General features: G+C 36.1%; 1 protein-coding gene across 1 annotated transcript in view; it reads left to right on the forward strand.

The window, feature by feature from the left end:
• The window catches only part of ADAMTS19 (ADAM metallopeptidase with thrombospondin type 1 motif 19), a gene marked incomplete at its 5' end in the record, with an annotated part of 150,682 nt that overhangs the window by 50,280 nt on the left and 75,403 nt on the right, over positions 1-24,999 (forward strand). Inside the window, 2 exons of the mRNA XM_037373887.1 lie at positions 3,094-3,137; positions 24,741-24,846. Of these exons, the coding sequence (XP_037229784.1) occupies positions 3,094-3,137; positions 24,741-24,846 (150 nt within the window). The remainder of the gene's footprint in view (positions 1-3,093; positions 3,138-24,740; positions 24,847-24,999) is intronic.

Consider the following 24,999-nt stretch of genomic DNA (forward strand, 5'->3'; position numbering starts at 1 on the left):
TCAAGCCTACACTACTTTTTTCAATATTGTGAACATTAGAGAAGTTAAGAAATTGAATACGGTGCAAGCCCAAATGAAGATTTGGTAGACCAGTAAAAGCCATTATCAGTCCTCTTCTGTTTTTTCTTTTCTTGATTCTATCATGTGGACTGATAAGCCCCTTTGGACACAAAATAAGTCCTTTGACTAGTATGCCTAGGCAAGTGTTAAATCTATCTAAAATGACAAATTGGTGCAAACTACTCATAAAAAATTAGTCCTCCTTTGCTGTTCTTTGTCTTCTGTCATGTCTCATCTACATATCAGGATTTAACAAAAAGAATGTAATGAGACACTTTATATTTAGAAATTGGATAGTCTTTGTTTGCTGTGAAAGCCCTTCATATTGTTATACAAAGTTGATTAAAAATGCACTAACGAAATATGATTTTCTGAAACAATGGATTAGTGGTTACCCATTCTTGCTTAAAATTCTTTTCTAGGGTTAGCCAACTCACTCAAGCTCAGAAATCAGTGTTAAACCTCATGAAAGCTCCTCTTTTCTCTCACTTGAATGAGGACCTGTTTTCCCTTCCATGTGCATGCAAAGTAACCATTTAGCGTAATGGACGTTGTGTACTGGGTGCTGGTTAGAATGGGACTTTAGTGTGCTTTAATCAGTTCCTTGCTTTTAGTGTTAGACTCAGTTACTAACTTCTGCCACAAGTTTCTGTATGCATTAATGTTAATGGTAATATCTGCCCTGTTTTGCGAAGAGAAGCAAGGAAAGGAACAAAAGCAAATAAGATCAGTGGCTTTCCTGAGGGCTTTTCAGTGTCCTTTTTGCTCTATTTTATACCTCCTATTGCTTGGAAGAGTCCATATACTCTCATTTGTTTTGTGTCATTTTGGTATGCCAATTCCATATATATATGTGTATAAATATATATATATATAAATGTAGAGGTGTATAGATATGTGTTTGTGTATGTTATATACACACAGAGGAATGTAGTTAGGATGAAATATTTAAATTACTGGGGGGGGGGGAAACTAAAGAACAATTTCTGTGAGAGTCACTGGTAGATCTAGCTAGAGCTGTAAATCTTTACTAAGGAGCCTAGTCTCAAATCTATGTAATGCATTCATATTCTTAGAAATTAAAGGAGGTATTACATTCTTTCAATGTACATCAGGAACTAAGAATGGTTTATTGTACTTCCCTCTTACCAAAACATAGCAGTACTGTTTGCCCCAAGTCCCATAATGAAACTCTGGATGTGTAGCATAGCCACAGTCAGAGTCAGCCAAGAAGGAAAACAAAGCAAAAACAGCTCAGTAAGTGTATGAGAACAAAGCTATTACATAAACAGAAACCTCTTGGATACTGGCAGTTTTAAAATGTCAGACAGTATTCTTTAAGATTTGAAGGTATGCTCTTCCCCCCCCCCCCTTTTTTGTTACATCAGTTAATATTTAGGTAGTTGTATGAGTGTGTGTGGAAGGCAATCTATGTCCTTAGATTGTCTTTACATGTGTTCTCTTGCTTCACCACAAGTCTCCATATTTCTAATCGTTCTGTCTTGTTGCTTAACAAGACAATAAGTCCCTTGTGTCACAGAGCACAAAACAAAGAATTGTGTTACAACCCAGTGCATTAATGCAATTTATTGCAGGTTTGAAAAAATAAAAGAACTTCCTTCTGTATCTGATTATAGTTTCTGTTCACTACCTTTGGCTCGATTTCCAGGGCTTTTCTAAGTAGATTCCCATAGTTTATCAGTTTATGCACAATATTATTTGTTCCTAGCACTGTTGTTTTGCTTTTCTACTCCATAATTATCTGGCAATGGTGACTGAAGAATCAAAAGCTATATAACCCCATGTCTCTGGCTGTGTGGCCTTTAACACGTGTCGGAAATTTGCCAGCCTCTAGGGATTGCTTTTGGGTCTAAATTGCTCTGTGAGACTAGCCTGTGGGAAACAAACAAACAAAAAGTTCTTGGTGTAGTTATGTTGGTAAAATTAATAAATATCACTAGTCTACTCTCTGATCTTAAGCACCAAACAATTCCTGCATTTTGTTTCTAGAAAATGAGTGTTTCTACATGTGTGTAATTTTACCATTATCAATGATGTATGTGTATATGTAGCTTCATAGACAGAATGCAAAAATGAAATCGCTCTGACTCACATGATCCCTCTCTAAAAAAAGACACCATTAATCTAAAGAACAGAAACTTACTTATTTGGGTACATGTTGGAATGAAGTTCAGGCAATTAGGTTGTATTTTGCTTAGATACTATGTATGGTGGGTTTTTTTTGTTTGTTTACCATTGTTCATGTGTACCTCAGCAGCCCTATTTTTACTTAAAATTAAAAAAATGGTATGAGTTATACACACTCCACTAAAAAGTAGCTTTTCCTTTTATCTTTTGGTAACTTTGTTATGTGTCTCTGAGAATAAATAAAATAGATTTGAACTAAAATTAATCCCAACCAGTTGACGTTTAGCACAGAGATGAAATATTTATTCCACTTCGTGCTGCTGCGTGGTCTTATTTATAGAGCTAAGGCTGGACTAAAATCTGTGTTGGAGATAGGATAGTCTTCTCCCAACAAGTTAATTTAAGTCTTCCGCTATTACAACGGGATGCCCTAGCAGAAATGCTTCTCCAGAATGTATTCCTATTAGTCATATTAACCACTGACTTTTTAGCACAAGTTTAGACTCTTACCTCTGACCTAAACGCTGGATTACAGTGCTACATTTGGACCTGATATTGAGACATTTTCATTTCAAATGAAAGAAAGACTAAAATTAAACTTGTTACATTTCAAGATAATTACATAAGAAAAAACCCAGATATTAGCTACAATGCAATGTAAATATATGGTACGTTTTGTCACCTGACTACTCCTGAATCTGTTCTGAGAATAAACTGACATTTAAGTGGGTAATCCTGGCCTTTGCTTCCCAGTGCTCTTTGTTGGTAATGGTATTCTGTATTTATTCATTGAGCCATACAAAACATTTGTGAATAGGTCACACAGTCATTACCAGTCTGACAGCTTGGCTTGTGTAACATTTTTCTTTTCCCCCCCAATTCTAGGAAGGATTTCTGTGTACATAAAGATGAACCATGTGATACTGTTGGTAAGTAAATAAACATAAGAGACTGTATATATAAGCTACTTCATAGAATAAATGTTACATAAATAGAGACGTAAAGCTAAAAGATGACAACAGCATCAGTGATGGAAAGCTGTAACTAGCTAAAACACAAAATGCATCTCAAATGCCAATAATACCTTGTTAGATTTATGTATGCTTCTAGCAAAATAATATGTTTAAGAACAATATTTCCATCGCATTCCAAGAGCAAACTTTTTTTTTTTTTTCATCTCACTGGCAGTTTAATACAAAATTGTTTTAATATTCTTAATTAAGCATATGAAGCTAAACAAATGTGTTTGTTTCTTTTTTTATGCAGTGGATTTATCTTTGGTGAGGATATGTCTATGATGTTTAGAAGAAGTTTCCATAAGAATATAATGTAATATAGTAGAGTGATACAATTTTAATGAACTATGTAACTTCAGAAGAATACAGGATGTGAACTATTGTGCAAGGCATCTTCTGACATCATCAATTAAAGTGAATGCTAGCTGCACTGGATTTTTCTAACAACAAACATTAATTTAGTTCACACCCTTTTGGGAAGACAGTTTTTCAGTATAAAGATTGAGTGCAAAAGGTGGTAGTTGTTCTGTTCAGTCGTAATTCTGGGTAAAAAACATGCCATGACGCTAAATGAAGGATCTTATGGCATGTTTTTATCCTAGAATTTCATTTAGCTGGTAGAAGTCTTTTAACAGTTCTATACATAAATAACAGTATTCAGAACCTAATTTGTTTCAGTAAGATTAGGATGATAGTAATGGACTATGAACTGTTGTCATGCTTGTGCTTCTCTTAAGTAGAGAAGTACATTTTAAATTTTTTTACTGTTCAGTTTCAGTGGTAAAGGTTTGAGAAGAATTCTTACCTAAACTGTATTACCTTACTACTTGCTAGTCTTCTTTCTTTTATCGCGGTATCATCCCAAGTCTATGTGAATGTGTCTTTGAGGTGGATATCAATAAAGAATCCTTCTAAATGAAGAATGGAATGTTTCTCGCAGCAGTTAGTAGTTAAGAATTCATGGTGTTCTTCCACTAATCGGTATCTTGGTCTTGGGTGAATTTTCTGTGAGTGTTTGGTGCTCAGAGGTGTTTATTTTTGTCTTGTAAGTGGAAAAATGATTCCTTCTAGCTGAAAGAGGAAGCAATGTGACAAGAAGTCTTCAGCATCTTACACTGATCTAAGCTGAATATCAAATCTGGGGTACTTCCAGTATATTTAAATCAGGATAGGCTGCTGTCTGGATTTCACAGATTAAGTCAATGTATTCAAGGATTTTCCCAGAAAAATGTTTCCTCTTTGGTTGAACCTTGGAGGTAATAGAATGACTATCTATCTCTGGATTTGTCCATGGAATTGTGAATGAGATAAGATTGAACCGACCCAAATAACATTAACATTTCTATGATGAAGAAACGTGGATGAAACTTGAAAATGAGGCAGTGTATTAATCATAAATGCACAGGGAGTAGAGTTTGCTATCTTAATGCAGTGATAAGAAAAATGAACTAGAGATTTTGGCTGTCTAATTTGGCATTTTGTGGAAGGCTGTTGTGGACTTTCCCACTTTGCATATTGTTGTTTAGAGTTTTCTTCTGGAAGTGAAACATAGTTCATATGTGTAGTTCTTTCCATATAGCTACAGTTGTGCAGCAAAAGCTAAGGTAATTCTTTTCCTGTTGTTCCATCAGCTATTATATTAATTTAATAATTTGTTTTTCAGATTAATATAGTGCCTTTCCATAAATTTGGTGTATCATTTCTTCCATGCACGTTTACAGTACCATGGGTTCATATTCACTTTTAAGAAGATCATATCCTTATGATGCTCTTGTCCATGATTATCTGTAAGCTGATCTAAAGAAGAAAGTTCAAAAACTAGGGAGAACTTTGTACATTTCTCTTGAAGAGAATTTTAAAATCGTCTTACTGGCATGGATGTATTACATCAGTATTGTTAGCATTGCAGGTTTATATGCAAAATTGTTGAAAGTACATGTAGGTAGATGGTGGTTTCATTTTGCCATATTTTATTTTAATTTTGTTTTCCCTAGGAAAACCAAAATGGCGATTTTTAGTCTTAGATTAGATCATGAGTAAAAAGAGAGGTAAGGAAGAGCAGTTTGATCTTACTGTAGATCTTCATGCAACTTGTTCATAGGCAAAAGGAGATGGCACATTCTGAGACTGTTTAACATGCTGTAAGTTGTAGAATTTGCCAAAGAAAGTAATAAGAAATGCTAATGTAGTATCAACTGTATAATTCTCAGCTGTCCAGATCTTACCTCTCCTTCTTCTCAAAAAAACCCCAAAAGAAAACAGCACAATACAGACTTCTGTCTACCATAAAAGGTGGAATAAGGCAGTTCTCTATGAAATGTTAGCATAACTGTACAAGTACTTGGGACAGTCAAGGTGATCTCTGTAGCACATTACACAATCAGAAAGGCAAGTCAATGAGAAAGGAACATTTACGGGATAGATCTTGTTATTGGAAAGAGTTGTCTTGTTGGATCATATTTCTTCCCAGTGATGGATACTAAATTGACAATACTGGATTTATTGTTTATTCGTTAAATGCCAAGACTCACAGTTTTCAGACTGGACGTGAGTACCCACTTAAGCCAGATGATGTGCCAGGATTCTCTTATATAGATGAAGTTTTCATGCATTTAGGTGGCAAATAATACATTCCTCTGTGCTTCTGGTCTTGTTCTACTTGAAGTACAGAGCTTATGCACTCTTTAGTTAGTACTTTTTCATTGTCTCTTAAAATAAGAGTGATTTATGTGAAGATTTAACGGCTTAAAGGTAATGTTAACCTAGGACTCTGTAAACCGGGAAAAATGTTTTCTTCAAAAACATGTTTCAAAACTCCCTTAATGTTATTTCATTAATGATTTTGAAACAGAATACATGGTGCCAATCTTCCAAATATCCCTTCACAAAAGCATTATGGTGGATAAATACATGGTTTTTTTTTTTTCTCCATAATGATAGAAAACATATTTTGGAGTGTTTGTCAGACTTTTATATTCTTAATTGGGGAAAAAAGAGTTCTGGCTATCTTGGTGATCAAGCAGAAAACGTATTAACACTTCTTATTTGATAGCTTTGAAGAAGCAGTTCTGGAATTTAATTTCCCAAAGTGTGTTGAAGTTTAGAAAGTATAATGTATTTTATGCTTTTCATACTTATATTAAGCATTATACTATTGCTAGAAGTCTTTGGAAAGCTCCACTATAGCCAGGGAAGTTGTGGGACGACTTTCTTGACAATGTAAATCCAGAATAACTCAAATGCCTTCACTTGACTAATGTCCTGTTTCTGTAAAACAGTGAACTACTTTTATATGGTATCCATCAGCCCAGGTCAACTCATTTCAGTCAAGCTATTCTGATTTCAGGATTGCCAGTTGTCACAGCCCCTGTCAAATTCTTTCTGGATGGAGAACCACAAGGCAATTGTTTAGACTCAGAGTTGACCAGTCACAAGTGATGTTGATCTTCATCTGGTTGGTTGGCTGCAGCAATGGGCTTTATATTTCTTTTTGTTCTCTGCCCTGCCCCGCCCCACCCCACCCCACCCCCACACCCCCCCCACACCTCCCAGATGTTCTTCTCATGTGTATGCTCCCTGTCTCCTATTCCTGCATGGAAGTGAGGTCCTGTTGCTGTGCCGCTGATTCTTATGGCTCTTCTGTAGATTAGAGGTTTCACACCTTGTTTTCCTCTACAGTCATTAGGGACATACTATGATTAAAATAGAAGGCTTGTCTGAGGGTGGAAGAATATGAAGATATTTATATACAAATTAAACTTACTTTAGCTAATGAGAAAATCTGGTTTCTTCCAATGTTTTTTTTTTTTTTTTTCCCACAGAGGGCAGCTGGTTTTTGGGATCATGGCATTTCTGTCCTCCAAACATGTTTTGTTAGTTTAGTCAGAGGGAACTATCTTTCAGATTTGTGGTGATTTGGACTGGTGTTCTTTTTCTTGTGCTGCAGACAGGTAAAATTATGAGTACAGATGTCTCAACAAATTCCTGAAAAATCTAAGAAATAATTCAGTTGTCAATATTCAGAAAATGAAGTCTGTACTAGAAGAAAAAGCACAAAATGCAAACTGGGGGCTAGTACATGCTATATTGTCTTGTGGATGCATATTCTGGTATTATCATACTTAAGTAATTGAAAAGAGCAATTATTCATATGGCAACATGTTAGTGGGTTATTGCACAAACCTTAGTACCAACAGATGCAAATCAATAGATATTTCTTACTCCCTTCAAGGATTAGGCTAATAAATAAAACCAGGAAAACTATTTCCTGGAGCAAGTGTATGCACATTTGAATTTCCCTTCCTTTATCTGCCTTTGCACTGCAGCAATTAAGATTTTGAGTCTCTAAGATATATTTCTTTCGGATTACATTTGTTTCTGCTGCTAGCTAATGCCTTCTGTGGAAACACTATAATAGTTCTTAGTGTGAAATGTTACAGGCACAGGGTTTGTAAAATGATGCTTGGCTTGTGTTGGCATCAGTTTGGAGTTTTGTTAATCTGCAGGAACTGAGAGAATGACTGTTTCTAAGGGAGCCTGTCTCTTTAGAGGCATCTAAGGATTCCTCTTCCTCCTTTTCCAGTCTTCCCTTGTGCCAGCAAAATAACTCAGCAAGTCTTAGCACAAATATACAGTTGTGTTTAGTGGAAATGATGATTGTTTACTTAACCAGCTGTGAAACTTTGTAGCTTCCATGCAGCTTACTATTTACATCAAAGCTGTAGGTTAGATTGATGGGTAAGTTCCAGCAGGGTGCTTGAGAGCTTCTGTGCCCTGTAATTGTTCAAGGATGCATCAGTGATGTTCTTATAGCAGTATCATCTCAAAATGGTTTTTAAAAGTTGTAGGAAAGAGCATAATTGCTACATCTGGAAATACTGGCAGGCTGAATGACCTGCACAAGATCAATGAATTAGCATGTGAGTGAATCTGGAAGGGAACCCAGCATGTTCTTCCTCTCCATTCAGCCCATTACATTGTCTGGATTTCCAGTGCCTATAATGTGGCTTTTAAGAAAATCTGAAATGTTGGTATGCAAGTTGTAAAGCTGCATGTAAATTTATCCTTAAAGAACTTGTAGAATTTGAAAATAGTTTGCAGACAAAAAATCTTCTGTTGTACTAATTGAAATCTGTTGCTTTAGTAATACTACCCTATAGTGAATATTAAATGTGGTTCCTGCTAGTAGTTAATTTTTTTCTAAGTCTTCATTGAAGATAGACCATTCCAGATACCGGACACGAGGCATCTGAGTCCTTGTATTATCCCTTGTCTCATGTGATCTGATTCTTCAGGTAATATCTTCTCTTATACCTTGTCAAAAGTCTGCAGAACGTTGTGACCATAGCTAATGTTTTGAAAGATTTATGATAGCTATTAAAATGTCCTAGTAACACTGACTGCAACAAAAGTGAAACCAAAAAAATAGTATTTCCAGATTCAGTTACAATAAGCCTTTTACGGCACTCAGTTAAAAAAATATGCCTCTGTCAAAGGAAGGTCAGGAATTTTCTCAGCATGTATAAATATTCTCAGCATGTATAAATTGAGTTGCATTTGACCTAATATGTCAGAGTTATGAGTAATTTCAAAGATAGCTTTTTGCCTTAAATAAAGTGATTTCACCTGATTGTTTCAATACTATCTTTTTACTGCAGCAGGGAGAGGCTTTTTTTTCAAATACATCTCCAGCTGCCACACCTATATGGTTCTGCACAAACACATTTCCTTTAAAGCCAATACCATTTGCTTATAATCTTAGTCCTGATTGAAATTCCCAAGTAATAGGATGTTTCAGGAACAGTAAATGGAGCTGTTGTGATGCTTTATGAAATATAAGGTACAAGGTTTCTAGCATTTCATTGATTTCCAAGGCGTGTAAGTGCAATGTTCTGATTGTTGTCTCCTGGAGAGAAGTTAGTTAATGTTCTTTTCAACAATAATTTATAACTTATGGTATCACAAAAGAGCAGGGTTTTCTTTAACAACAATAAAATTTGTTAAAACCTGATACTGTATAATTTGATCCTGTATTTTCAGATATAATTTTTCAGTTAAAACATCAGCTATAAGAATGTTGTCCCCCAAAAATGTGCTCCCATCTAGACTGTTTACTAGAAAGCACTTTCCAATAAAATGTTGACATTGCAATCTTGAAACAGAACTCCTTTACAAACTCTTGTGAGATTGTTTTCAGGGGATAGTACAATTATACTATATTATAAATTTCTAACTTTGGTAACAGTAACTGTTGCAGAGATAAAAACAATAGCAGAAAATTGAGGCACCACCAGGTCTTCATTCTGTTGCAAAGGATCTAAATAGTGTGGATACAAATAATGACCGTTAAGGAATCACTCAAACATCTACACAACCAAGACTACACAAAACAAAATGAAGTGAAAGAATATGTCTTCCATCCAACCTGATTTATTTACTTTTATAATATGAAAGCTGTAGATCTTTAATACAAAGGACTTGGCCTTTTGCTTCAAAACTTACCCACAGGGAGAAAGGTTTAATCCAGCCCTATGCATTAAGAGATAGGACAGAGACAGGGAATTGTACTGGCTATCATTGTCCAGTGGCAGTTAATTCTGGAGATATTTGAGGTGAATGCTTGAGGCCTGTAAACCAATGAACAAGCAGCCAAAGAAGTTGCACAGAACGTGGTCAGGAGCAATGCAGAAGTAAAATTAAGTCTGTTTTCCTGTGCTTCCTCATCTGTATCCATCTGGTATCCCTCTTCTTACCCAGAAAATCTCTCTCTTGGAGTCTTGCATAGCTGCACTTAGCCTAACTAGCTAGGGGAGTGCTAAGTTTGCTGAAAAGCAATGTGAGCTCTCTCATGCTGAGCAATATACCACTGTGGCTGAACCCCTTCAGGCACTTGATGTTGCTAATGTAAAGCTAGATCAAGTACCTGTGTGCTTCAAGACAGGAGCCCTTGCGACATAAGCCTGTTAGGCAGGGTCAGTCTTTCTGCCTCTCTAAAAATTAGTGTGGCTCGACAGAATGGTGGGATTACTAGATCCTGCACAGTCCTTCTCTAGAGGAAGGGAAAGGAGGGAAGAGTTGCTGCCACTGTTTTCAATGGGTGTATTTGGTTTAACTGGGATAAAGAAGCAAGGGAACTCTGTCTCCCCTCTTCCAGGCCCTCCCCCGGTCAAAACTAGATGCTGCAGCAAGTGTGTTTTTCTAGAAGATGCCAACAAGAACCTTTTTTTGTTTATGTTCACTAGAAGAGTGAGGTTTGGATTGGTGGGTTTTGTGGGTTTTTGTTGGTTTTTTCTTCTCTTTTGTTGAGGCACAATTCTGGAAGAAACACACTTAAGGGCATTACAAATCAATACTGCAGTTGTTTGGTTGCTGCCATTTGCAGGGGGCAAGGGAGATTTCTGGTTGTTCAAGGCAGGCAGGAATCCATAAGCCTTGAGAGATGCGGTTATCGTATGTCCTAACTTGCACATGCATTTTTGGGACCAGGTTTCTTCTCAGGACAGATAAGGCTGAAAGCAGGGGGTAGGCAAGAGCTACTTCTATAAGGGGTGGAGTATAGAACCTACGTACAGGTCCTGCCCTATATATCAGAGGGGGTGGGGAGTTGTTAGTCCTGTCAGTCTTGCAGAGGGAAATGTAGGAGGTGTGCTTAGAAAATTAAGTCAGTGGAGATTAGAAAGATGAGGTTTTTAAGGTATGTGCATGCATCTGTTTTTTAGAACATTTTAGCACTGCACACAGTCAAGTTGGATATCAGTGAACAGTTTTATGTTTTATGTAAAGAAATACTATTTGAGGTTGCCATTTTACAATTCTGTTGACTGAAATTGCCCGTACCTGAAGATATACAGCTAGCCCTCCTGCTGACCACCATGACCAACTTTTTTTTCTTGCTTTTTTGTCATTATTGTAATTAACTTTTTTTATTATTTTCTTATGATTGTTACTGTGCTGGGTGCCATGGGGAATTGAGAGTAGGAGCCCAAGCATTTGCACAGACAGACTGGGTAAGGAGAAGCAACCACAAGTTTCTCCCAGTGAAGGCATAGCTGCAGTCAGTTAAACTTTCTAGGTCAAAAATGTTCTCTTGACATATCTCCAAGCTTGCTGCTACACAAAATCTGTAAAAACGGAAAGATTGTTGTAAGCTTTGTGTGTTTGCCCTGTGAGATGATTTATGCCAAAATACAAAAGTTGTTCTGAAGAGAAGATACTCTGAACATGTCCTGTGTAAAGGAAAGATAAATTTTTGGCTGTAAGATTGCTGACATTCAGAGAACTGGGTTCGCCATTTAATCTGCATTTGATCTTCCTATGGAGATTTCCAATGTGTAACCTAATCTAAGTCATTCATACAACTTTTACAATACGTACAATTTTGCATTGATACAACATGCTTTTTTATGCAAGATTGTGATAATAAGTTAACTGACCTGTATATAAAGGAACATCTATACAGTGACAGCAGGAGCATCTTTTAAGTGCTTTTGTGGAAAAGCCAGCCACAGAGATCTCACTCAATTTCACTTCATAAACTTTTGTATTTGTTAAAACTATTGTAGCTCATGTGTATCCAGTAGCTGCAAATGCTTCAGTAACCACAATATTCACAAGTGGCTTCTGAATATTGATTTCTCCCATGACATTGCTTGGATGTTTCATTTAGTATAATCTGAACTATGTAGAAGTGTAGAAATACAAAAGTTCCGTAGGAAGGACTATCCATGTGATAGTACAGGGTATCTGGTATACAAATACCTTTAATACACAAGATTTTTTTTAAATCATCATGGAAAGGTACATAAATTTAAGATAGAGCAGAGAAAATCTAAGACACCTGTATTGAACTTCTGTTAGCTTGTGGATGTTCTGGTTCAAGGAATAATAATTTTTGAGAATGAAGCAGTCTAACACGTTACTCATTTGATGTGCAGGATAATTTTATTTGTTGATAGTATTGGTATTTATGGTTGCCCTTAATAGTATCTATTTGTATAAAAGCCATTACTTAGAGGATAGTTAAGATAGTATTAAAGGTGCGATACTACCTTGTATAGTATTTTGAACTGAAAAAACCCACTGTTGTTTATTAGAAGTTTTCTCAAAATAAGAGAGACCAGGTGTAGCTCCTTGTGAGTAATGCGTCAGTTCATGTCCCATAGCTATATACTGGAAGACAACTATCAACTTAATGGAATTAGGTAGATTGTGTAGTGAATGCATATGGTTTATGAAGAATGGGATGGGTTGGCAGTGATTCATGGGTCCTTTAGATGAGGAGGAAGCAAAAGGAACTCTATATTTACGGAGGGAACTGCAGATGATCCATACAGTTGCATCTAACTTGTCAAATTACAAGGGAAAATGCTGCACAAATACAAGCAGGAAGGAACAGAGGTACAGGGTCAAGGCTCACACTTCATTTAAATGCCTTTGGGCAGCTTTTCAGTTTGAATCCATGTTCCCTTTTATGATATTTAAATGGCAAGGAGTTCCTTTGTATTTCTGCTTTGTCTGCACTGAAGATTTTATGTTCTCAGTATGATGGTACCCTACACTTAATAAAACATGAGTTTCTCGTCAAGTCATCCTTTACTCAGCTTTCTCAAGCAGGGACTAGTCAGGGTTTAGTGCTGTCCATGCGAGATACAGGAGCCTCTAGTCCTTGATTACCTTGTGTATTGCAGACTTTGGAAAGGTAGTTTGGATAATGGATTCCCTGGAAGAAGAAAGACCTGATACTCTTTTCAGCTTGCTTTCATAGAGTTCACACTTCTTGAGGACCATCCCAACAAACTCAAAGAATTTTTGAGTTGCTGGAAACAGTTTGTATGAACATTGAGATATGGTCTTGAAGAGACTAATAAGGTGCAGGTACAAGTTGGGACACTGTCATAGTGAAGCGAAGCATAATTTGTTCATGTGAAAAACATAAAATAACCACATTGTATCACTTTTAGCTTGATGATATCATGAAAGCATGAGAAATGTTTTAGAGAAATCACCCAGACTGCAGAAAATGAGTCTATATATTACTGTGCTGAAGCAGTGTTGGTCAAGGAACAATTTTATGTTTCTACCACACAGTGTCATTTCCATAGCATGGATATAGTAAGATAAATTACAAAAGAAAACAAGACAGTCTTGTTTTCCTCATATTTTTTGTAAAAATAAGTCTGAGGAATGTGTGTTAGAGTGAAAATTATGTGGTCTCATGAGTGATTTCTGATCGGTTTGTTGCACAGAGTATGGTACCAAGACAAGTGGAAGAAGGAATCAAAAATTAAATTATAGGAAAATCAGCTTAGTGGGGTATCAAGGCTGGAGTCTTTGTAGGACCAGGAAAAGCATTGGTGATATATTATGAGTAGACCAAATCAGTAAGGGGAATTGATGTTACACAATATATATACGCTTGGAAGCGTATTCAGAAAAAAAAAATGATCTGATGGAATGAGACAAGAGGTGAATTCAAAGGCATTGCAAAGTGCATAGATGTACAGAACATGGAGGCAACTTTAGCAGCTGCACATTTTATGACTGTGAGAACTGAAACCCAGATGTCAGGAAGGCAAGAAGAGAGGAAAGCACCTGGGTGAATATTTTCACTATTTGGAGGGAGCGACATAATTCTTAATTATCTCTAGTATATATTTTACTCTGTGATGCTAATATATTTTGACCCAAGTGTACAGAGTAGTAGGCTTACAGTATTTTAAAACATCTTGAAGTGGACTCACAATCACAGCAGTGGAAGCAGTTCTGACAACTAATTGGACCATTTCGTGTTGCAGGATAACATCTATTAATCACATTTCTTATGGGGAGGGTCAGATTTTCTCAGAAGCAGAATAAAAGACAAGAGGCAGTTTTAAAAATACAGCGTTTGCATTAAAATGGGAGTGCAATAAGTACTTTCTGCTTTTTTGACAAACTACAGAAAACATTTAATCTTAAAATCTTAAATCTTAAAATAACATATACACTGAAGTTTTAAGGTCAGTACATTTATTTTAAGGTTCCAGAAGTTATGTAAAATTTTCATTTAGAAAATGGAGACTGCTTCAAAACTGATCTAGAAAACTAGAGGAACTTTTAAAGTACCTATACTGTACATAGCTCCTCTGGAAGTCTAAAGCCTACCTATTTTCATAAAAATGCTGTTCTGTGCACTGTGCTTCTGGTTTCCTTGGGCCAGGGCCCTTGACATTAAATGATGAGTCTTTTTTTAAATATACTTTAAAATAAAATATTGGGGGGTTTGAATGTATTTCAGGTATTTAAAATATTTTTAAATTAACTAAGCCTTTCTGTACATTGTTTTTATAAAACAGCAAAGCTCTGTAAAACATTATTAGAAAAGGTCATCTTCATGAGATGAGGTCAGTTTGTGTTTCTTAATGCTAGCAAGTATTCAAATTGCAGTATCTTGTACTACTCTGATATGCTTGGCAAACTAAAATTTCAATTGCCTTTTTGGCAAAGGTACTTCCCTTTGAATTCAGTCTAGAGTCTGTGATTCCTACTTTTCCTTTTAAAGTCATATTGTAGCAGAAACCTCAGTTTACAAGCCTCTAAAAAGTTTTGCACAAAGTGTATATACTGGGCTAGAAAATTTACTTGGTCCCTCTCTTCCTGTAAAAGATAACTTTTTTTTAATACTTGTCACAGTAAATCTATGTCATCTATTCCTTACAGATTTTGGATGGACTAATACCAGATATGAATAATCCAATATTCATCAGGCTGTGTAACCATCTAAGATTTGTTCCCATGTATCAGGCATTTTATTTCTCAAAAAATATTCTAGAAGGTAATATGTAGGCCTGATAATAATTTTCCTGTTATCTGTTTTTACAGTTTTTTACAATGAAACATTTATTTTATTATTATGAATCTGAAGAATAATTTTTCTCTTTAAAGAACTTCACAGAGAATTTCCCACTTTCGAGGATGCCTCACTGTCTCAGACTTTTGCATGTCACTGTTAAACATAGAATACCCACTTCATATCCCACATGTTCATAGTGGTCCTACTTGCTTCCTGACAGGTTCAAGCGCTACCATGTGCTTTGATGCAAGGTTAGTTCCCAGCAACTCAGCAGAACTTGGCTTAAACTCAAAACAATAGGGAAGAAAGTGTATTTTTTTAAGAGGCTAATTCTGTATGGATGCTATATAGATCAGTGTTACTTTTGCTTCCATCTTCTGAAAGGATATCTGAAGCAACTGAAGTTGTTCCGTTTTTGTACTCTGTAGAGCTGAGCCACATAGGCACCCCTAACTCAAGAAGCCATTCACGCCCTTTTGATTAACTCAGGGGAAAACATTTACACAAACAGCTAATCCAATGAACTGATACAGGCATTTACTAAAACAAACCCTCCAGTCTCTTTTCTGTTAAGTTCAACTTTCTTTGAAACAGCTCTGGTCAGTCATTCCCTACATTCTTCCTTCATAAGCTTCATAACCATATCACCCTTGCCCATCTCATCTGACCCTTCTTCTGTTTTATGGGTTTATTGAGTAGACACAAAAAGGTAAACTTTTTTTTTTAAATAATTTCAAGTAAAGCAGGTGTGCAAAAGGAAAATGAAAAATCTGCTAAATAAGAATCAAAAGAGTAGAAAAAAAGAAAAGTATGTATGTATATGTACACAGAAATGTAGAGACATTTCTAAAGGCATAGACACAGCCTTAATACCATGTGCACACATATCACCTTGTAATACTTTATACAACTTGTGGGTGCCAGTTTGGAGTAGTGGTGTATCTGGTCACAAAGGTGAATATGTAAAAGGGAAATGTATGATTGGGTTTATATGTTCTGTAGTTGTTGTGGTGAACTGTTAGTAGCAGTCTTCCCTTAGCTTCTACGTTAGGGTTCATTCTATCAAAGAAAACCAGAATTCAAACTCTACTTTTTTCCATCTAACACAATGTTTTAAAATACATTTCTTCCTAATGGTCATTTTAATGCTGTGCATCTATATAAGTAATGCATAGTAATAAAAACTTTTCTTGGTAAAGAGTAAATTCTTGTTGCTGATTAGCTACAGCTAATCCCAAGATCAGGAGTGCCATGTGCTTAGATATCATGAGGGCTGGAAATGGCTAGTTCAGACAAATAGCTTTCCCTTTCATTTATGTACAAGGAAAAAATGTCATCCCCAGAAGGGGTTGATAGAGAAAGCTATAAATAACAGTCTGAAAGATTGCAAAACAACCTCTAAAGCAAATGTAACTGTAGAACAAGTTGGGAAACCTAGAAAGCAAGTTCGAGTTGTTAAAAATAATTCCTGTCGTGTACTGCAGTGTTTACTGTCCTCATCTCCCCATCTTGTCAGTAGAGTAACAAGGGTTTTGTGGATGTACAGAAACAGAGTTTTATGGTAGGAAGCACGCACCAATTCTTATTCTGAGTCATGTGATATTCATTCAAAGTAAACGGTGTATCTGTTACATCTGTCCAATGCATCAGTGAAAAGCACGTCCTCAAGAGAAATTTATTTATGTATGTATTTGGTCAAAGGTGTTCTGAAAAGGCTGGCACTCAGCTTGAAAGCTGTTTCTGGGTTTTTAAGTAACAAGCTTCTGGTTTATTATGGAAAACCCGATTCAGTTTTGTTGCCAAAGAAGTGAGGTGTCTCCTTTTCAAAGTCAGATCTTGATTGTGTACAGCAAAGTTCCATGAAGCTTTCATAAAGCACTCTCATAATTTAGCCATGTAATTTAATGACTGAAAGTCTTTATTGTATAAGTCCTAAAAATATATTTTTCTACTTCTGTCCAAAAGTTAAACTTTTAAGCGTAGATCAAGATAACTAATAATTTTCTATGCCATGTAAAACAAACATCTAGAAAAATTGTTTATGCAAATCATACCATGAGGAAGTTAGGGTAATGGATCAAACTAGTTCTGTTTCTTAGAAGATTGAAGTTATTGCTTAGAAAGTTTGTTTAATTTTTCTTTCATATTGATAGTATAAGAAAATGTGAAGTAAAGGAAATCTTTATTGCACGTTACTCCCTACGCTGTGATTTTTTTACATTTTCTTCTGAACAGAATGACTTAGGACCTCTTCAACATCAATTATACACAATCTAACCAAGTTTGGGTTTTTTTTCTAGATTACAGGTGCAAAACAAAGTCAAATGTGGAGGAAAGGAAGTTGTGATTTTTCTTTTTCCATTTATGATTCTTTTCATTTTCCAGCATGCAGTTTTGTTCTACATCTTTGTCTTTTTCTGTTCATATGTATTTTTGTGGATAAGTTTTCCACTTTGTGATGTTGCCTTTAGAGAAAAAAAATAAGGGGGGGGGGGGCAATTAAAAAGTATACTGGATGTACTCAGTGGCTATGTTACAGTGTATTGTTGCTTTACATTTTTTCCTTTAAGTTTTAAAGAATTTTTTTCATATGCTTAAAATTTAAAAACAAGACATGTGGATTATTTGCCTGTATTTACATTAGAAGGAGGTGTCTGTGAGTTCAGCGCTGACTCACTTCATAAAGAATTTTGAATAGTGGTGGCCTGCTTTCATATTGTTTCATTCTGAATAGTTCAGTATGAGGCTGATGGGAAGAACTGCAGATGAACGTTGTGATACTCAAAAGGCAGTGAAACAGCAGATGAAGTTACGTATTGCCAAATATGAAGTAATGCATATTAAGAAAAAAAATTATTCTTGTGTGAAGCCATGGGCTTTGCTACCACTCACAAAAGATATCAGAGAATGACAATGGACAGTTCTCTGGAAATGTCAGCTCACTGACATGTCAGCTCATTGAAATGTCAGCTGAGTAAAGTGACTGTTAAGACTAACTAAGGAAGCATAGAGAACCATAGAAGTCATAATGTTGGTCTTCTATTAACCCATGGTACACCTGGCCTTTTGACTATAACCACTTTTGTCAGAAAGACTGTATTAGAACAAGAGAAGGTAAGGTATGCAGAGGGCTCTGCTTGAGGAGTGGCTAAATGTGCTAGACCTTCTTAGTCTGTCATTGACATAGCTGATGGAGATCTAGGAAGGCATATGTAGCTTTGAATAGATGAATAGAGCTTTATGTTTGAGTTAGAATATCCTCTATGCAGTCTTCATAAAAAGAGAAAAATGTACTCTTGTACACAAGTTACACTCTGGAGCTACTTGCCATCACATTATGGACCCAAACTCTGAATGGGTTAAGGAATACTCAGATTCAGAGAATAAATGTTTTGGTGGCTGTTAAAGGTGACAGTATGGATGCAGCCTTTAGCTTAGGGGATTCCTCCAACATGTGTCAACAAAGGCCAGGAGTGGATAGGGAGGAGAATTCATTTACTGTCTCATCTGTCTATTCATCTTGAGAGAAACGTTTTCCATGCAGAGTGCATTTTAGAAGAAAACTAGTATTTTCTAGCAGTTCTGTCATCCCATCCCTGTGATAACAGGATAGACATTTGTGGACTGTTCATAAGGTGTAAAGAACTAAAGGACCTAAAACTGTACAGTCACACATTCAGAATTTGTTCATACGTTTGTGACACACACTGATATACCCTTCCTGTTTTCAGACTTTTTCTCCACGCTAAGGATTAAAGTGAAGCAGTTTTTCTGAAAGGAAGAGTAAACTTAATAGTCTATTTTGAAACATAAAATCACATTTTTATTAGATATTGATAAAGTATTTTCCTGAAGCATCAGTTTTTCTCAGATGTACGTAATCATAAACTAAAAAAACAGGTGAATAATATTTGAGTTATGTTGCATAAAATGCAGCAGAAGTTGATTTGTTTATATCCCATTATTTTTTTCTGATGTCTTGCATTGGTGTATATGTGCATTTGTATATATATATATACTTGCACATATAGGTATAGTTATCATTACTGCTGATATCCCTTACTTTGAAAAGAAAAGACCCAAATATTTCTAGGATTCTATTTGGATTCGAGACTCTGTTTGTTAACTCTGTTTTTTTGACTGCTGCTGTGTTTAAGGGCTGCTGATATACTGACGACTGACAAGATTTGTTTGTCCTGGAAATTGTCAGTGTCTGGGGCTCTTTTCAGAGCAGCTTGTGCTAATTAGACTTTTAAGTGTGGAAAAAGCTCTGTGGAAAGCTTTATTCACCTGCTTCTTAAGAAAAGTATCTGGGCTTCTAAAAAAAAAAATTTGTTACATTAGTAATGAAGTCCAATTAAGTACTATCATTTATGCTCACAGGCCCATTGATTTGCTGGTTCAAATTTAAAATACTTATGTTCAAATCAAAAGCCAGATGTACTTGGGCATTAAATTATGTTTGTGTTGCAGAGGCTTGCTAAGGTTGTGCATCATCAATAATTCAAATTAAAGTCATGCTATCAGGAATGTATCACTGCATGGCATCATCTGAAAGCTATTTTTTTTTTGAACCTTTGTGGTTCAGAGTGTTTCTGCATGTTTTCTGTCCATTTCTGGCTTACCTATATTTAATCAGTGTTCTATACTGTTATTTATGAAGCTTGGTGTAGAAATTTTATAGAAGAAAATTCTATACATAACTATTACTTATATTTATAGCATTTGCTTCAGCAGTATCAGTTTTATGTATACTAATTTAATGAAAATAGATCCATCACTTGTGAAGTTCATGAACAGTTTCAGTATTCTTGAAATTATGCTTGATGTGTATTCAATATTAATATTGTGCTTCATTAATTTACCGAGATGACAGGGAATGCAGTAGGCACTGGGAATTTGTTCTGGTTTAGTTTTTCATTTTGGTTAAATTTGACAGTTTTTACTGATAGATAGACAGCACAACAGCATAGTATCCCTAGATTCCTGAGAACATTTCATACTCCTTCATTAAAAAAGCTTTAAAATGGAAATGCTGCATATTTTTTTCCCTGAACTGTGCTATACAAATATATATGCTCTTTTCAGTTCGTTCAGCTTGTATGTGGGTTTTATGGAATTTTGATTTCATATGGACCAGAAATTCAAGTAGATTCTGCTCTTGGTCAGTATTAGAACAGATATCTGGGTGATCCCCTATTCCTCTTCATCAAAGAATATGTTACAGGAACATTTTCCTGTATTTTGTATAGTCGTTATTGCCTTCTAATCAGGGGGGGGTGGGGGTGGGGGGGGAGGGGGCAGCGGGGAGGATAATCTCTTGGGCAGAACATTCTGTTCCCAAAACAGAAGAGCTGTGAAATAGCTCAGGAAAGTGTAGAGGTGACATCCAGGTGATATCAATGGATTAAACAGGTTGTATGTGGAAGGGCCTCTTTCTTTTTTAAAGGTATCTAAATTTAGCAAGTAGATTTTGGAGCAAGTTTGAGGGAAGGGATTCAGAATAAGCACATAGCTAATGGTTCTAAACCAAGTTTGAATGTGTTGTGAAACCAAAGAAGTTCAGAGGAAAAGAAGTTCAAATGTGCTAAGTAATTTGTGTGATTAAAACTTTCAGAATATTAACTCTATTTCATTGGATCACTACACAGGGAAAACCAATAACCATTATTTAGCATTTTACAATGCAATATTACAAATGCAGACATACTCAAGTCATACTTGCACGTGATATGGTCACTGTAAGAAAGCCATGTTTGTATATTTAACTGCATATTTTTTAATGTGATTCTGGGTTTTTTTGCTATGGAATTTTTGTTCCTGAGGTTAATGCTGGCAGTAACCTTTTAATATACGTAGTGCATTTATGTTACGGGCAGCAGGCTACAAATGAGCAGGTAAAGCTGAAAAATTTGTTTGGATACTTCAGCTGTTAATGTGTTTTCCGTAACATCCCTCTGAGCTGAACCACAGCTTTTCAACAGAAAAGTTGTAATTTGTGCCTATGCTGAAAGAATAAATAATTTGAGGTAAGGAAGTTCATTAAGAGATGAGAAAATTCTAAAAAAAAGTTACTATATTATTTAGAATGAAATACCCATCTCTATGTGTAGCAGTAATAGCGGCCGTAATAAACCACTGCTATGACTTTGGCAAAAATTCTACTTTTCTGAAGAAGTGTGTATTTCATTTGGATATTTACATGTTTGATAAGAAAATGTAGTCCCATATGTTGCTGTCCCAGGGCACAATGGTAAAGCTTTACTCCCTTAATTGATATTGCATGTATTTTCTTCTGAATTAACTTGAGAAATAGTTATCTACAGAGTGAAGTAATTTGGATATTTTACATTTGGCAGGTATTCGTTCAGTGGTTTTTTGTTTCAAAACACAGCTTTCTTTATAGATAAATAACAGGATCCTTCCTTAAATTGTCATTGAGATGACATTACTGCTTTCTAGCCAACACTTTTCTATATGAAGTGTTTTAATTTGAAGCTGTGAATTGAGACCGTGGGGTTCACTAGGAATACCTTAATCACAACAAGGGAGCAATTGTTCTTTTTTCTTTTTTTTCTTCTTGTGGATTTAACCTTGGAGCAGTTCCAGCTGTGTTAATAAGCCACAGGAACTTCAGTGAACATACATATATTTAAAGAAGAAATTCCTTTTCTTACCTAATGCAGACAACTAAGCAAGAGCAGCTGCTTACTGAAGTCAGTTTCGTTTTCTCTACATACGAAATTAATAACCAAGGACAAGACATGAAAATAGTTCACAGCCAGTAGTTGGCTGATTTACATCCAGTAGCTGCTGTGGGATGTGGCTTTCACATATGACGTTGACTTTGTTTAATAGCTGAAAAGTCATAAAGCATTAATTGCATTTGATTCTTTTGGACATTTCTAGAAGCAGGAATCTAATTTGATCTAAATGAAATGCAGGTCTTATGTTTCATATGTTACACTTAAAAAGGTCAAATATAATCAATTCCCTTCAAGGAATGCCAAATATGAAAATATTATTAGTGATATATATTGAGTATTGTTGCAAATGCTTACTACTGCTGACTGCTTCATCTGCAAAATAGGTATGAAACTTGCGATGTGCATAGTTCTTTGGCAATAAACCGGGGGTCAGGCAGGATAGACAGCAACTGATAGTATTCATGTTGTTGTATGGAAAGATACTGCTAATGAACTTGAACTGCCATTTTAGAGGCCACAAGAAGGTTAGGGGACTTCTTTTCCCTGCAAAAAACTGGAGAGCATCAGACAGTTTCAGTTAGTACTTAGCATCAACAGGTGGAGGGAGGTTTGGGAGTTATCTTTCTGTAGATGCCACCAAGTTTTATCCAGCTGAGGACAGCCATCGGCAGTAGAGTGTTGGGTTAAACCCCAGCCAGAAACTAAGCACCACACAGCCACTCACTCACTCAGTCCCCACCAGTGGAATGCGGGGAGAGAATCAGAAGGCTAAAAGTGAGAAAACTTGCAGGTTGCATTGAAAACAGTTTACTAACTGAAATAAAATAATAATAAAAGTAATTGTAATGAAAAGGAAAATAACAGAGAGAAAGAAACCCAAGAAAGACAAGTGGTGCAAATGAAAGCAGTCGCTCACCACCAACAGACTGATGCCCAGTGAGTCGTCGAGCAGCAGCTCCCCCACCAACCTCCCCCCAGGTTTCATTGCTGAGCATGACATCATATGGTATGGCATATCCCCTTGGCCAGTTGGGGTCAGCTGTCCCGGCTGTGTCCCCTCCCAGGTTCCTGTGCACCCCCAGCCCGCTCGCTGGTGGGGTGGGGCGAGGGGCAGAAAAGGCCCTGACTCTGTGTAAGCGCTGCTCAGCAGTGACTGAACATCCCTGTGTTAGCAGCACGTTTCCAGCACAAATCTGAAACAGCCTCTTACCAACCACTGTGAAGAAAGTTAACCCTATCCCAGCCAAAACCAGTAAAGTAAGGAAGATATTTCTGAGCATTATGCATTATACTGATAGGAACGCCCACAACACTTCAAAATGCAGCACTGGGTTTTGTCTATAGCAAAAGTAATCTTTCTGGGTTTTTTTAGCTCTTTATAAATGCATTGGCATTGGCTGAAGTCAGAGCTCTGATGTCTGCTTCTGGTATTGTTACCAGTGCTACTACTTAGAGCTACAGTATTAAAAGCAGCTCTATCTTTTCCAGTTTGCTCATCAAAACTTGAAAGAAAATGAATGTGACTGTGGAACTAATTCCAGAGAAGTATTTTTCTTCTTATTTCGGCCACTGGAGCATAACATTTGAAATAAAACATTATGTTTCACAGTGTTTCTTAATTCTCTTTATTTTCAATGGAGTTAATATAAATGATACCTACATTTACCATGAGATGACATTTGAAGGGCTTCAGGTTTTTTGCTTTGAACATATTTTGCCTTCTTTTTTTGTATCCCAAATTACTTTTACTGCCTGCTTCGTTTTTTCTCCCTTCTTTGGAAAGAAATAGTACAAGTTGAAACATTATGCGTAATTCAAATGTAATTTGTGCTTGTTTTGTTCAGACCTCAACAGCATTTTTTGTCACATGAGTTTTGTGTCCAAAACCTTCCAGCCAGTTCTATTGAGAGCATCGCTGCCAGACTAGTGTTGGGGTTACTACTTGAATTTCATGTTGTAGATGAGGTGTTGTACTCACAGGCTGACAAATACTTGGATTGTAAGAAGAATGACTTTTATCGTGTTAACTTAGAAAGATGATTATGACTAAATTTCAAACACTGTCGAACATTTCAAACTTGACCTTTACATGCAAACATCCAGCAAACATGTTGATCCAGAGGGCACCATTCCATTGAAAGGATGTTCCTGGGAAGAAGGCCAAACACTTAAACAGCATTTTGATTGCTTACTCTGAAATTTCAAATGAGTGACAATAGGTTCCCATTAAATATATTTGTGGTCTGAAAAAAATTACCATTACCCCAGTCAAGCCGCACGTTCCTCAAGTTTTTGTAATTACAGGCATCTTACCTTTGAGAAGCTGAACTTGAACTCAAAAGCCTACCATTCAGGCTTCTATTTTTGAAAACTTAGGTTTATGTAGTAGAGGCATTATAGCCTCTGCAATTAATGCATTTGTCAAGGCTGCAGTCTCCTATGAATTCTTGTAATTCTGTGACACCTGACTCTTACACATTTTTAAAATCGTTAAAATGCTGAATGCTATATCAGTGCTTAATAGTGATAATGTAGGGGCACAGCTCTGTGCTTTGTGTTGTCTTCTTGAGTCTGTCAGAAGAAACACCTCTTCAGATTTGTGCCCTGTTGTTGTAGACATCTATTTTCATTTATAGTGGTATTGATATTTGTATATGTGTTCTATTGCATCTCATTAAGGTACCTAGCAATGCTTTTAAAGAATACATTTTCTGCACATTGCAGCCTATGTAATCAAGCAATATTACTATCTAGTAATATTATCACTGTTGCAATTTCTTTGCTACCTTTTATCCAATTTTGTGCCAAAATCAGTTGTTCTGACTTATGGGTAAGTAAACCTTTGTCAGATATCTGTTTATATATTTGAATGGCACTGACCACAATAAGGTTTCAGACGCAATTGGGGTCTATAGTGTGATTATACTATACGGTTAGTAATAATAAAAAATAATTGAATGTGGTGGTTGTGTTTCCTAGGTATAGCCTATCTGAGTGGAATGTGCAGTGAAAAACGAAAATGTATAATTGCAGAGGACAATGGTCTGAATCTCGCTTTTACCATTGCCCATGAAATGGGTCACAAGTAAGTATGTGGATAACAAACCCTAGTATATGTTAACATTAATAATATTATGGTTTGATTAATTTGATTGTGTACTTCAGGTGTTCCTTTTTTCTTTTAGGAAGGGTTTTAATTCTTATGAAACATTTGGAAAACTGTGGTTTTGTTATTAAT

This window comes from Falco rusticolus, chromosome Z, assembly GCF_015220075.1.
Source record: "Falco rusticolus isolate bFalRus1 chromosome Z, bFalRus1.pri, whole genome shotgun sequence".
NCBI lineage: Eukaryota > Metazoa > Chordata > Aves > Falconiformes > Falconidae > Falco > Falco rusticolus.